Source organism: Lathyrus oleraceus, chromosome 3 (assembly GCF_024323335.1).
Source record: "Lathyrus oleraceus cultivar Zhongwan6 chromosome 3, CAAS_Psat_ZW6_1.0, whole genome shotgun sequence".
Taxonomy (NCBI): domain Eukaryota; kingdom Viridiplantae; phylum Streptophyta; class Magnoliopsida; order Fabales; family Fabaceae; genus Lathyrus; species Lathyrus oleraceus.
Genome location: NC_066581.1, coordinates 293,599,650 through 293,614,303, shown reverse-complemented (window position 1 = coordinate 293,614,303; position 14,654 = coordinate 293,599,650). Strand labels below are relative to the sequence as shown.

The 14,654-nt window shown below is 32.0% G+C and overlaps 1 protein-coding gene across 1 annotated transcript; it reads right to left on the bottom strand.

Moving 5' to 3' along the window:
• Positions 1-826: 826 nt before the first annotated feature.
• Positions 827-1,195, bottom strand: LOC127130927 (uncharacterized). The gene has a single exon (XM_051059881.1). The coding sequence runs from the start codon at positions 1,193-1,195 to the stop codon at positions 827-829; it is 369 nt and encodes a 122-aa protein (XP_050915838.1).
• Between the last annotated feature and the right edge of the window lie 13,459 nt (positions 1,196-14,654).

Below are 14,654 nucleotides of genomic sequence, written 5' to 3'. Positions count from 1 at the left end.
CATTATGCTGGTTCTGAATCATTTGGTTCACGGAGTCTTAATCTCTATACAAATCTCCCTTACTATTTCTCAACCAATTCTTCAATGTAGCATAGGCAACCCCAACTCGGTTACTTGTTATATTTCTAAGGTGTCTAACTTGATTGGTCCAAACACAAACAATTTTCTCCTTCACCTGGTCAAGAATTGTGCTTTCAACATATTTCAACAAATCAAGATATTTTTCACACACTTTCATGAAATGTATAACGAAATCGGCTTATAATTATTTAGTGAAAGAATTTACTATATGATTCCATGCATCTATTATTTTTCTACAACCATGCATGCCTTCACCATTTTCCCATCTTTGACATTTATCTGTTTCGTCCCTATCACGGGTTTAACCTGACTTCTCATATTCTTTGTTGTGTGATACCTACCAAGTAATGCATGAGAAATAGGAAATAACTTTGCAACCGAATTCATCAAGGCGGTATCACGATTGATAACAATAATTTTAGGCATCACTTCTTGGTCCTTCAACATTGCCCGACACACCTCTAAGGCCCAGGTAACATTCTCCTCTTTTTTTCTCTCTAGAAATGCAAACCCGATAAAATAGGTCTTCTCAGTAGAGGTAACACCAACCATCTCCAATAATGGAAGTCTATATTTGTTGGTATTGTACTTTGAATCAAGTATGAGCATAATAGGAAACATGTTGAACAACTTGGTGGAATCAGGATGAGTCCAAAATATATCTCTAATGGTAACTCCATCCTCACACGTTCGGTACCTAGACACATAATTGTTATCATCCAGCAGTTTCAAGAGTTGTTGCATTTCAGTTATATCCCCTCAGCGCCTTGTTAGTTTGGTATCGAATATTGTACACTTGCATGATATTTGAGATATTTTTGGGTCTTTTACGTTTCAAAGTTGCAGATATATTTTTTGTTTGAATCAAATTCAATGTCATGTCAGCAACATATTCCTTCTCTTCCGGCATGAGGCGATACACAATTGGATGACTGACTAACTTTTCACACAAGTCATGGTTATATAAACCACATATGACATTAAATCTCCATTTATTATTTGCCAACATATAACCATGCACCTTAAAGGGACACTCATATTTTCTTGAACCAGTGTCGTCTCGTTTAAAATATCGGAGAAGAGGTCTATATTTTCTGCTTCCTTCGCACGTCATTGTCACAAAAGCACATCTTTTATATGAATCATTATTGGAACTTCCGTTAACCGCATAAAATTCCAGTTTGGAGGCCTATGTACGAATCCATTGAAGCATGTGATCACGAAATTCAAACTCTTTCTCATTTTTAATTGGTTGCCAATATCTATCGTCTTCACAACAACACCTTTGATAGTGAGAGACACAACTTATTTAGGGAAACATCGGGGTGCACCGTATTTAATGAAAACAATTACTACCATAGAACACTAAATATGTGCTAATGTTGTAAACAGAGCTGAAAAAATGAACACATACAGATACCGGAGATGCATCTTCGGATGAGTTCATACTTGTTCAAAAAATGTATCTTTGGAATAAACACACGTTTTTCAGACAGAAAACAAGCTTAATGTGAACAATGAGGCTTGTAATAAATGATATTTACATGGAATTCCAACTTCTTTTACTCCCTATGACGTGATGAAACAAAAGATTGAAGATTTGGAGTGAAAATGTGGATTGAGAATGGAAGGGTTTTTGGTGAGGGTTTTGAGTGAAAAACAAGTATGGTTGTGTGATCATGCAGATCTATATTTTATCATATTATTCCATAGATGTATCTCGGAAATATCTGACATGCAAAGGTGACAACAAATTTCAAAATCTTGCCCTAAACTTTTGAAGATGCATCTTCGGAATATCCATTGAGCTGATCAACTATCATTATATTTGTTGAAAATACTCGGAGATGCATCTCCGGAATTTTTTTTAGTACTCATCTAGGGTGAGACTCATTTAGTGCGCCATAACGTTGGTGCATGGTTCGGCCGAAGATGCATCTCCGAAATCTAATGGGCATTTTAGTATTTTTGTATGGTGCGTAAGTAACATATGTGGTGCATTAAGAAACTCTCTTATTTTATTGGGATTTTCAAGTTACAACACACTTCAAGCCCATCTTTGTGACATTAATATGGCTAAATGAATTTTGTTGGGTTGATATTCCCACTCCCAATCTGAAAATGTCTTTGGCATAGTTCGGAAGTTAACCTTTGAACGTCCTTAATACACTAAAATACGTGAGTCATCATTATTTTGTCAAAAAATAATATCAAAATCAATTTTCGGATTGATAAAAGCGTTAGTTCGTAGGTTAAGTTTCATAATAACCTCTAAACATATTTTGAACTTATGATAGTTTTATTTTACAAGTGACTAGATAATCTCAAAGTTAACTTCTGTATTAATCTTCAAAAGAATAATTTTCCTCTTTTGATGTGAATTTGTTATAAATTTGACTTAAAGTTTCCCTCTTGGGGCATGTTAGACATTTGGGGACTTTAGGGGCAACAACAGGGGACACATGCCTTTGGGAAGATGATGTCGGTGACACGTGAACTCGAAAAGATGATGTTTTTACATCAACTGAAGTGACACCAACGGCTGGACACAAAGATCTAGCTTTTTTCTTCCCAATGAAAGCATGTTGAGTCATTATCCAGTGGCGGAACTGAGGGGGGACATGGGAATGCCACGACCACCCCTCAACTTTTTATTTTTTTTAACTCATATATATTAAATTACTAAAACATCCTTATTTTAAATTAAAATTATTTTTTATTTTTTATTTTTCATTCAAAGTTAGGTTAAAATACAGATAAGGTAAAAAGCTCCTACCTTTCCTTTCTTTCTCATATGGGTTTGCTATCGGCACCGGAATCGAAACAGATTAAAGTGATCGGCATCTAACAGGTAAAAAACTTTATTCATTCTTCTTTTATAAAAAGTAACAAATTAAAGTGATTGCTTGATTTGTGTTTTTGAGATTTTTAGGGTTCTTCTTTCTTAATGTGTTAAAATAATCTATATGAGGTTTATTAAGCCAATTCATAACACTGTAATTTACAAATATAGTTATACATTGTAATAAGGTTTATTTAATCATTGTTGCTGCTAATTTCTAATAGTGAAGTTACCGGTATTTGAAAACGGATTAAAGTTGATTAATTAAGTTTATTAATTTTTTTCTCTTTTAATTTTTATGTTCTCTAAATTGATTTTTGGATCTGATATGATATTATAAGAAGAGTAAAGATGAATAATAAGAAAATTGATTCTTTTTTCAAAAGGAAAGCATGTGAAATTGAAAGAGAAGAGAGAGATGAAGAAATTATAATCCCGACATCCGAATATGAAACAGTTCTTGAGAATCCAACAATTGAAGAGCATCATGGTTTTGAAAATTCTTTGGAACGCGATCCTGGAAAGCGTCCTCCGATTTGGCAATATCCACCAAATCAAGTGGATGCAATACGAAGAGCTTATCTAAAATGGGGTCCATATCAAATTCATTTAGAAAACTATCCTTTGTCCGGTAACGAGGATCATCCGAGAAGGTTTCAACATACTTGGTTTAGCATATTTCCATCATGGTTAGAATATTCACCATCTGAAGATGCCGCATATTGCTTACCATGTTACCTTTTTAGCAAAAAACTAAGTGGACGTCCCGGATCACTTGTCTTTATTTCTATGGGTTTTAGAAATTGGAAGAAAGTTAGGAATGGAAAACATTGTTCCTTTCTTAAACACATAGGGAAGGATCCTTGCTCACCACACAACAATGCAATGAAAGCTTGTCAAGACTTGTTGAATCAAGATGGTCATATTAGAAATGTTATTCAAGTGCAAAGTTCAAGTCAAAGAATGAATAATCGGTTACGACTCAAGACTTCAATTGACATTGTTCGTTGGTTAACACTACAAGCTTGTGCTTTTAGGGGTCACGATGAAAGTAGCAAATCAAGAAATCAAGGTAACTTTCTTGAGTTATTGAAACTTTTAGCATCCTACAATGATGAAGTTGCAAAAGTTGTGTTTGAAAATGCTCCACAAAATTGCAAGTATACTTCACATCAAATTCAAAAAGAGCTCTTGCAAATTCTTTCTAGTAGGGTGAAAAAGAGTATTCGTGAGGAAATTGGTGATTCCAAATTTTGTATCATTGTTGATGAAGCTCGTGATGAGTAAAAAAAGGAACAAATGGCTCTTGTATTAAGATTTGTTGATAAAGTTGGTTTAATACAAGAGAAATTTTTTGATGTGGCGCATGTTAAAGACACCACATCTTTAACTCTTAAGGAAGCAATATGTGATATACTTTCTCGACATAACCTTGATGTTTCTAACATTCGTGGCCAAGGGTATGATGGTGCTAGCAATATGAGAGGAGAATGGAATGGTTTACAAGCTCTCTTTATGAAGGATTGTCCTTATGCATACTATGTTCATTGTTTTGCTCATCGATTGCAACTTGCATTAGTTACATCATCAAGAGAAGTCAAACCTGTTCATAAATTTTTTGAGAAGCTGATCTTTATTGTGAATGTTGTTTGTTCTTCTACAAAGCGTCATGATGAGTTACAAGCTGCCAAATTAGAAGAAATTGCTTATTTATTAGAGATTGATGAGATTGTAACTGGTAAAGGTGCAAATCAAGTTGGTACATTGAAACGAGCTGGAGATACTCGTTGGGGATCACATTACGATTCAATTTCTAGCTTGATAAACATGTATGAAGCAACTTATTTAGTTTTAAAAAAAATTGCAAAAGATAGAGGGAGTTATGCTACACGTGGGGATGCAGATAGTTGTTACAATTACTTGAAGGCATTTGATTTTATATTTATTTTGCACTTGATGAAAGAAATCATGGGAATAACAGATATGCTTTGTCAAGCATTACAAAAAAAATCAAGATGTAGTTAATGCTATGAACTTGGTTCGTTCAACAAAACATCTTATTCAAGGTTGAGAGAAAATGGTTGGGATATATTGTTTACTAAAGTGGTATCTTTTCGTGAAAAGCATAGTATTGAGATTCCTGATCTTAATGATGTTCATTCAACAATGAGATTTGGACGCTCCCGTCTTGAAGAGAATCAAGTCACAATTCAACATTACTTTAAAGTTGAAATCTTTTTCACTACCATTGACAAACAGTTACAAGAGTTGAATAGCAGATTCAGTGAGCAGGCAATGGATTTGTTAACTCTTTCTTGTTTTTTATCTCCTAAGGATGGATATAAAGCTTTTAGCATTGATACTATTTGTTCTTTAGTTGAAAAATATTATCCTATGGATTTTAGTGATCAAGAGAAGAATAATTTGCAATTTCAACTCCAACATTTTCTATTTGTTGCTCGTCAAGCATCAAACTTGAATAATTTATCAACTATTCAAGAACTATGTTCATGTTTGGTTGCATCTGGACAGGCTGAAACTTACTTCTTGATTGATAGACTACTTCGTCTTATCATGACTCTTCCCGTTTCTACGGCCACAACTAAGAGGTCTATTTCAGCAATGAAAATTATTAAGACTAAGTTGAGAAACAAGATGGATGATGTGTTTCTTGGAGATAGCATGACAGCATATATTGAAAGGGAGATTAGTGCAAGCATTAGTTCAGAGTCAATTATTGACGATTTCAAGTCACTCGGAACGCGTAAAGCATTACTTTAAGGTAGTTTTAAGTTATGTAATTTAAATTTTTAGTAATTAACTTTGTATTTATTTTAACTTTAATGTTTTATTTAAAATACTATTTACATTTTATTTATAATCTTTATTTTACGTTAGCGGTCATCCCAAATTTTTTTATCTGACTCCGCCACTGGTCATTATACCATGTCTCAATCTTTCTTGATTGTCAGATATTTTACTTTTAATTAAATTAGAAAAAATCATATCATAATCAGAGAAGTCAAATCCAAAGGACAAAATAGGCAAAATCAAACAATGCATATTAAAAATATTTAGAAGTTAACTTTTGTACCAGACGAAACCAGAAAAACACAAAAAGGCATCAACAAAGCATGCCCTAATCTCTAAATTTGGATTCGTCCAAAAATTAAGTTTTAGATTTTAGGGACATTATTGATTTTTCACTATGGTGGGTGAACAATGCATTGGATGGGAAGAGCAATGTCTATATTTTTATTCAAACTAACTTTTTATTTAAAAAAATATTATTAAAAAGAGTTGATAATTATACGCAACAAAATCTGAGAATAATAATAATAATAATAATGCATGTTCGAACGATGACATCTCATTTATTTTAATTAATTAGAGAAATTCATATCATTAAGATATTTAAAAAAATACATTAAAATAAAATATTCATTTCATTCTTAAATTAACATGTCATATTAATGTTATCTCCTATCTCATGAATTTCTTCTTGTATAATAGTAATAATGTTACTATAGTTTATTATTAAGGTTGTTATAAGATTAAAGTTTTTAATTTGTTAATATTAATAACTTGTTTATATTAATACATTACTGTGATTACTGTGATTACTATGATGGTTAAAAAAATTATTTTAGTTTTTTCTTCCAAAAACATTGATATGTGACTTGTTTTCAATTGTCAAACCATCAATTATTTTGTATTAATGGTAATAAATACAATTGCATTGAGTTGAGTTGAGTCTGACGACTCTGTTATGGTGGTCAATGAGTTTTCTTCTTCTAACTTCAATGTGGTCCCTTGCAACTTAGGGCCAAATGGCATTCTTGTGCTTCACTTCTAAAGATGACTTTTATTATACACACATTCATTGGGAAGGCAGTAGTTCTGCAAAAAATTTACTATCACATCTACTACATTCACTTATTTTGACAATGTCCCTTTTGTGAATCAATCTTTTTTTAAATATATCATAATTTCATTTTTTTAAAGTACAATTTAGTTATTATTACATTTTTATTCTATAATATAAATTTGTATAGATCTAAATAATATATTTTAATCATCATTCAAAATCTAAGTATATACACTATAAAAATGAAATAAAAAATATTAAATTTTATTTTTTTAATATATTATAGAATATATATTATATAAAATCTATTATATCTCACATTTATAGAGAATCAAACTCATGTGCTGATCATATGATTAACTTGGATCTCACTTGTATTTCCCTCATCATTTTTGAATTCATTCTTATAAACATTAGAAAAGATTTTATAGAAAATAGGGTAGGAATGTTATTTTTTTTCTCCAGATTTTTATCCTTTTGACCGGTCACTTTTGGGCTCCCATCTTCTTCTTGTATAACTTCTTTTTGTTTAATATATGAGACTTTCATTTTAAAAAAATCTATTATTTATTAATATTTTTATAATCTTAATAAAAAATATAATTTATAATTTGAATATCTAAAAATTGATTTAAATTAAACTGCATAAAATTAGATTGGATCAGATCAAATCATTTTAATCAATCATCCAAAATCGAACTAAACAATAAATAAATTTATTTTTGAATCAAATGACTTTTACCTCAAAGTCAATTCAAACCGCACAACGAATATTCTTAGCCCTTTCCATCCAAATGGCAAGAACAACATTTTTTTTTATGGAGAGAATGACATGTCACATTAAATTTTTGTTATTGATTTAGTGGAAAAAAAATCAATCACTAAAGATTTTTTTTTTAGATTTTTAATATCTTATTCGTTTTCTTAGTTAAATTAATAAATGTTAGTATTTGTTATTTGGGATATATAATTTGGAATAAATCACTATTGGCACTCCCTAAATTTACATGCATATCACTGATTATGTTTATTTCTTGGCTTCGCCCCTTAGTTGCAAGAAGGTGCAAAGTGTGAGTATAGACACCAGAGGCTTGTTGAAAATATAATTTATGGTGTCAAACTATGTTATTGTCGAAACACTTAGGTGTCGAACTGTCGAGGATTTAGTCTCGACATGAATCTTTACTTAGGTCCAATTTTGTAGTGTTAGCATAATTAGGTATTTTGGGCTTTACTTGAGGAGCAAGCAAACCCAACTCTATAAACAGTGAGTAACCCTTATTGATTGTAACAATACAATAAAAGTGCAGTTGCACAGTTGAATAAATCTCAATTTGAGATAAGAGAGTTACTCTACATAAATTTCTTCTTCTTCTTCTTCCTTATTCAAAAACCATAATCTCTTTTCTTCTCCAATTCAATTTTGTTTCTTTTCATTACCATTGTGTAGCGAAATCTTGCAATCAAGGTTGGTTGATTCACTCGAGTGAAAAGTGAATAACAAGAGGAGTAATCAATCAGGAAGATTGATTCTTGTTCATCAAGATTCAGTTCGGAATTCTCCATAGGGTTTGGTGAATAAAAATGATGAATTTCCAAGACTTGGTATCTAGAGCACTGGCTGAGCCATTAGTGGGAAGAAAAACACGATGATGACGAATCATCCGAACGAGCATTTTTCGGCGAGTCTCTCAATTTTAGTAATTTAAAAAGCAAGCATGGGATGAAGCATATGCCCATTTTTAAAAAAAGTTTTGCTTGAAAAAGAAGGCCCCTATGAACATCTAATAAATGTTGATGTTTTTGCTCAATAATGTCATTTTGTTGAGGAGTATCAACGCATGAGGTTCGGTGATGGATACCATGTTGCATGTAAAAATATTTTAAAATAAATTCAAGGCCATTATCAGTACGTATGGTTTTGAAAGTCTTAGAAAACAAATTTTTTATGAAAGAAACATAAGATTTAACAAGAGAGGATGTTTCAGATTTAGCACACATAAAATATATCAAGAAAAACCTGACTATAATCATCAACAAGAGTTAAAAAATATTTGTGACCATCATGGATGTTGTAGTGTTATATTTGTAAAAGGACTCGCCTAGGGCGAGGACTATAGGACACCCCAAGATAGACAACAACAATGTGTCTCCCCAGGAAGGGTATCACCTAGCCCTAGGGTTTTCCTAATGCCTAATAATGGAAAATATGGGATAAGATGTTTATAGGAAAGATAGAAATCATGGTTATTAATTGACTCGCACCCTCTTAGAAATAGGGATTCAACGGTCCACCATTGACTAGGTAGGTGGTGAGCCTTTCCAATAAAACCTTAGGCCTAAAGGCCTATATAAATACCTCTCCCCATGAGGAGAAAATGGACATATGTTAAGTCATACAAATCACACCTCTGTATACGCTTATACCTAAGCACATTATTCTACAACAAGGTCTCTCACCTCACGTGAGTAGGTCCCTAAAACCATCATAAATCACCATTGTACAAGGCTTTCTAGCTTTGTAGGAAATCCCTAACCATCATTATTTATTATACAACTACGAATGGCTCTGAGTACCTCTGCCCTTTCGAGAGAAACAAACACATGTGTTTTTGACCATTATAGTGGCGCCCATCGCGGGGCCCTGGTAAAACTAACTTGGGTCACAATTTTGCTCTAACTCCTTTCATATTCCCTATGAAGATGGCTGAGAATATTCTACATGGTAACAATAATATCATTGCCGAAGGTTTTGTTGGTGGAGTTAGTTTTGGTTCCTCCTAAAGGAGATACATAAGGCAGATGCTTGCAACAAATGTGATATCTCCTAGTTTCCCCAAGGGGCGCACGAGGGAAAATAGGAATTAACATCACTTTTTCCTAAGAATATGCCATCAGAGTCAGTCCTCATGATAATGACCCCCTGATCATCATCGTGCATCGTAACAATTGGGATATTAAGCTAGTTTTGATAGATCATGGTAGCTCCATTGACATCCTATTTAGGGACGCCTTCTAAAGGCTACAACACGACCATAACGACATCAAAATGTTCAACGACTCTTAACAGGATTTTAGGGCGAACATGTACAAATAATGAGCCATGTAACCTTGGAGACCACATGTGCCGAGGTCACAGACGACAAGACAATTGACGTTAACTACCTTATTGTGGATGCCTTATCAACATACAACAACATCTTAGGCGACCCACCATCAACGCACTGGAAGTAGTGGTTTCCACCCTGTATCTGGTCTTGAAGTATCTGATTCCTTGAGGGTGAGTCGCTACAATCCAAGGAGAGCAACGGATCACCCAATAATGCCATCAAAATAGCTTGGCAATTGAGAGGGAAAAGCTTTGCCTTGTTGATGCCCCCCTTATGAAGTTCCAAATAATGGCCTCGAGTGTTAGGACCCTAGAATAGGCGCGAAACCAGAAAGGCTCACGCCCACATAAGACTTGAAGGAGGTTGTCGCAGCTGGAAAAATGACAGAGTCGCCACCATCCTTTATTTGTTCTTAAGAAATAGAGAAATAATGATAAAACCTAATAGTTAAAGATAAAATGCTAGGTTCGGAAGCCAGGTAAGTAAGGGGAAGGTGTTAGGCACCCATTAACTTCATTATATTCAATGAGATTCTCCTTTAATTCTAGGGTCAATGTGTTTCTAAGTAATGTTTGCTTTAATATTTATTAATTGTTAATTAATTAATTATTTACAAAAAAAATGTTTTATTATTAACAAAAAAATTGGTTAATTAGTAAAAGGGGGACCTGAAAAGTTTTTTATTATTATACTCGCTAGAGTCTTACAACTCTATGACTACGTACCCTCAAATTTATTGAAGGATCATAGCCTCGTAGTTCGTCTTAAAAAATGTTGGTTGGTTGGTTGTTTTTATCCCTTGAAAATTCTCACGCATCGGGGACGGAGAAGTAATTGATTTTGAAAAATGTCTCAATGCACTAGGACAGAGCACTTATAGTTTGAGGTGAGTTTATTTTAATTTTATCATAATTTATTATTTGCAAAAATATAATTATTAATTTATTTAAGAAAAATAATATTATATATTTATTTAATGAAAATATTAAAAAGTTAATTATACAAATCCAAATATTATATCCCTTATTCCTAATTTTTTTTATCCATTAAACCTTAAAATTTCCTTTGAGATTTATCTCATGATTATCCCCATTATTGATTAAAAAAATAATAAATAAAATATAATATTTAATTTATTTATGAAAATAAATATTATATATTTATATGACATACCCCTTTTGATTGATAAAAGAAAATCTAACTATTTTGATTTAAGAAAGGAAACACATAGTGATATTATATATATAATTATATTAACAAACATATTAAAAGCTTAATTATATAATTTCAAAGACCATATCCCTTATCCATGATGTTTGTCCCTTGTTTTTATCTCTTGTTTTTTATGCCTTGTTTTTATCCCTAAAAATTGTTATAGAATTTTATCCCATTTAATTATTTGCAAAAATATAATTATTAATTTATTTAAGAAAATAAATTAAAAGAGTAATTATATAAACTCAAATATTATATCACTTATTCATAATTATTTATCCCTAAATCCTTAAAATTTATCTCTATTTATTGTTCCAAAAATTATCTTAGAGTTATCCCTAAATTATCCCATAAATTTTTATCCCTTAAAATCCTAAGATTTTATCCCATAACTTTATCCCATATTATCCCTAAAATTATCCCATTTAATTATTTACAAAGATATAATTATTAGTTTATTTAAGAAAATAAATTAAAAGGTAATTATATAAACCCAAGTATTATATCCTTTATCCTAATTTTTTATTCCTAAGTTAATTTACAAAAATATGATGACTATTTTAATTTTAGAAAATAAACACATAACAATATTATATGATTATAAAGTAACAAAATATCATATCTCTCATCCTGATTAAAAATCCTAAAAAATTTATCCTATAATTTTATCCCATATTATCCAATTTAATTATTTTCAAAAATATAATTATTAGTTTATTTAAGAAAATAAATTAAAAGAGTAATTATATAAACTCAATTATTATATCCCATGATTTTATAAAATCGTGATTTTAACGAAAAAATAATATTTTAAAATACGCTTTAAATAAAAATACAAAAATTAATAATTAAACGATAAAAAATGCTATTTTTGTGATTTCTTATGATTTAAAAATAAAATAGAAAAGTTAGAAGTAAAGAAAATACAAATAAAAGAGAAAAAACACTAAAAGTGAAAAATGTGAGATTCAAACTCATAACCTTCTCCTTTGTAACTCCTTGTACTCCTTTTGAAACCAACTAGACCATTTAATTTATTCAAAATAAAATAGCGCATTGGCAAGTATATAATAACAATCTTAATAATAATACTAATAACCCTATTATGACCATAATTTGATAATATATCAATTAATGATAATTTGATTAATAAAAAAATTAATTTAACCCTAATTAATCCTAATATTAATTTATTCCTAAATAACAATAATATAACTCAATATTAATATGTAAACAAATAAAAATAATATTAATATTAATTTATCTTCATTTAACTAATAACGTTATTATGATATATTATATCCCAGCTATTAAAACAAATAATCCCCATAATTATTATTTTTTACTAATGTGTTTTAATAAGATAAAATGTCCTAGTTACCAATGGTAATATCCCTCTAGCATAAATCACCAAATTATTACGTTCCAATCAATATCCCCGAATTAAAACAAATCCCTAAGAGGGACTAAAATGTCAAAATGGTTCCCCTTTGACTTTTTAGGTCATTGAGGTTGACCAAATGTTTTATAAAGGTGCCTGAGCATATCAATGACCTAGATTCTAAGTTAATAACAAGAAAGAAATAATGGTCAAAATTTGGGGTACGACAGCTGCCCCTATTTAATCAGCTTCAAACTGAGATGATGATGATGACGAGGCTTCATCTTCTCAGGGAGGAGATTGTTAAATATAAAGAGGAACCCTAATTTTGAACGTGAGGTTAATAGACTCCGAAGTTGGGCAAGGATTGACCAATCCTTGGCGCTCTATTGGCCTCCCACTTTGATATATCCTTGATAATATCTCCTTGCATACGATTCCCATAATCACAGAAATCAGGCAGGACTCAGACGATCCTTCGGTCGCTGTTTGATAACCCTAGTAGAACCCCTGATGAAACTCTTAAAAAAATCCCTAGCAAAACTCTTGATGAAACCCCTGATACAACTTTTGATGGAACCCATGATGATAAAACCTTGATGAAACCCTTTTGACAAATCCCTGATGGAACCCCTCGACTAAATCCTTATGGCAAGTTTCAACCTCTCCGGGTGACACTTGCCTATGATTCCCATGATCATATGATCATGTCACTGGAGTCAGGTAGGAATTCAATGATATCACAATCACTCTGGATGAGACCGCTCTAGTGATACTCTGGTGAAGCCCCTTGATAAAGTTCAGGTATACCCCCTTAATGGAACCCTTTGATGAAACCCCGGATAGAATCCCTAAATGAAACCCTTGATAAAACCCTTTTGATGAAATCTCTTGATGAAACCCCTTAATAGAAATCTGGTGAAACCCCTTGATGGAACCCTTTGATTAAACTTTTGATATAACCCCTTTTGATAGAATCCTTTGATAAACCCCCTAATAAAATCCTTGGTGAAACCCTGGTGGAACCCTTTGATAAAATGTTGATGAAACCCTTATAATAAAAATCTAATAAAATCCCTAATGAAACCCTTAATTGAACATTGGATGAAACCTCTTAAAGAAACCCTTTTTGATAAATTTGAACCCTTCTAGATGAAACTTGCATACGATTCCCATGATCATCCGATCATTTTACGGGAATCGGGTAGTACTCTACTAATACCCTGATCACTCTGGATGAAATCCCTTGGTAAAATTCGGACAGAACCCCTTGATGGAATCTTTTGATGACATTACTGATACACCCTTTTGATAAAATCCCTTGATAAAATTCTGGTGGAACCCTTTGATAGAAAATTCTGGTGAAACCCTTTGATAAATCCATGAGGAAACCCCATGGTGATAACACTTTGTTGGAACTTCTTGGTAAAACTCTAGTGAACCCTTGGTGGATAATACTCTAATGAAAACCCCTTAATTGAACCTCTTTGATAAAACTCCCTTGGTAAAATCCCTTTGCAAATGTGGTATATGGAACGTGTCCCGTGTGTGGCATATGTTAATAAGTTGGAGAGGTGAGAGGTGAAGACCCGCTCAATAGTTGATAACGATCATTCAGGATGATTGACTACTGGATAGATTCCTTTGAAGATTCATGGTGAGTGAGTTTATTGGGTAAGTCCTCTATTGAAAAGGCTCTGTAGAGATGTTACTTACTAAGAAAGACTAATAAGCATTCCTACTTGGGGAATTATACTTGTATATCTGGGAATTGAGAATTCAATCATCCTCAGTATAAGAACTGATGCTAAATAAATTATCATTGAAGTAAAACCTCGAGGGTAGTGATAGTGGTATAAGAACTAACAGAAATAACAATGGTAGAAGAATCGTAAACTGAAATGACAAACGGTATAAGAAACTGTACAAATGAATTGATAAATAGTGTAAGAACCGAAGTGACTGGATAACAACAGAGTAAAACCCAAAGTGAGTGAATGACAATGGTGTAAGAACCGAAGTGACTGAATGACAATGGTGTAAGAACCGAAGTGAACAGTGTTATAAGAACCAAAGTGACGATAGTAATAGAATTTCTGTTGGGGAGTTCTCTAAGAAGACATGAGTAAAAAAAGAGATTGATAAAAGAAATCGATG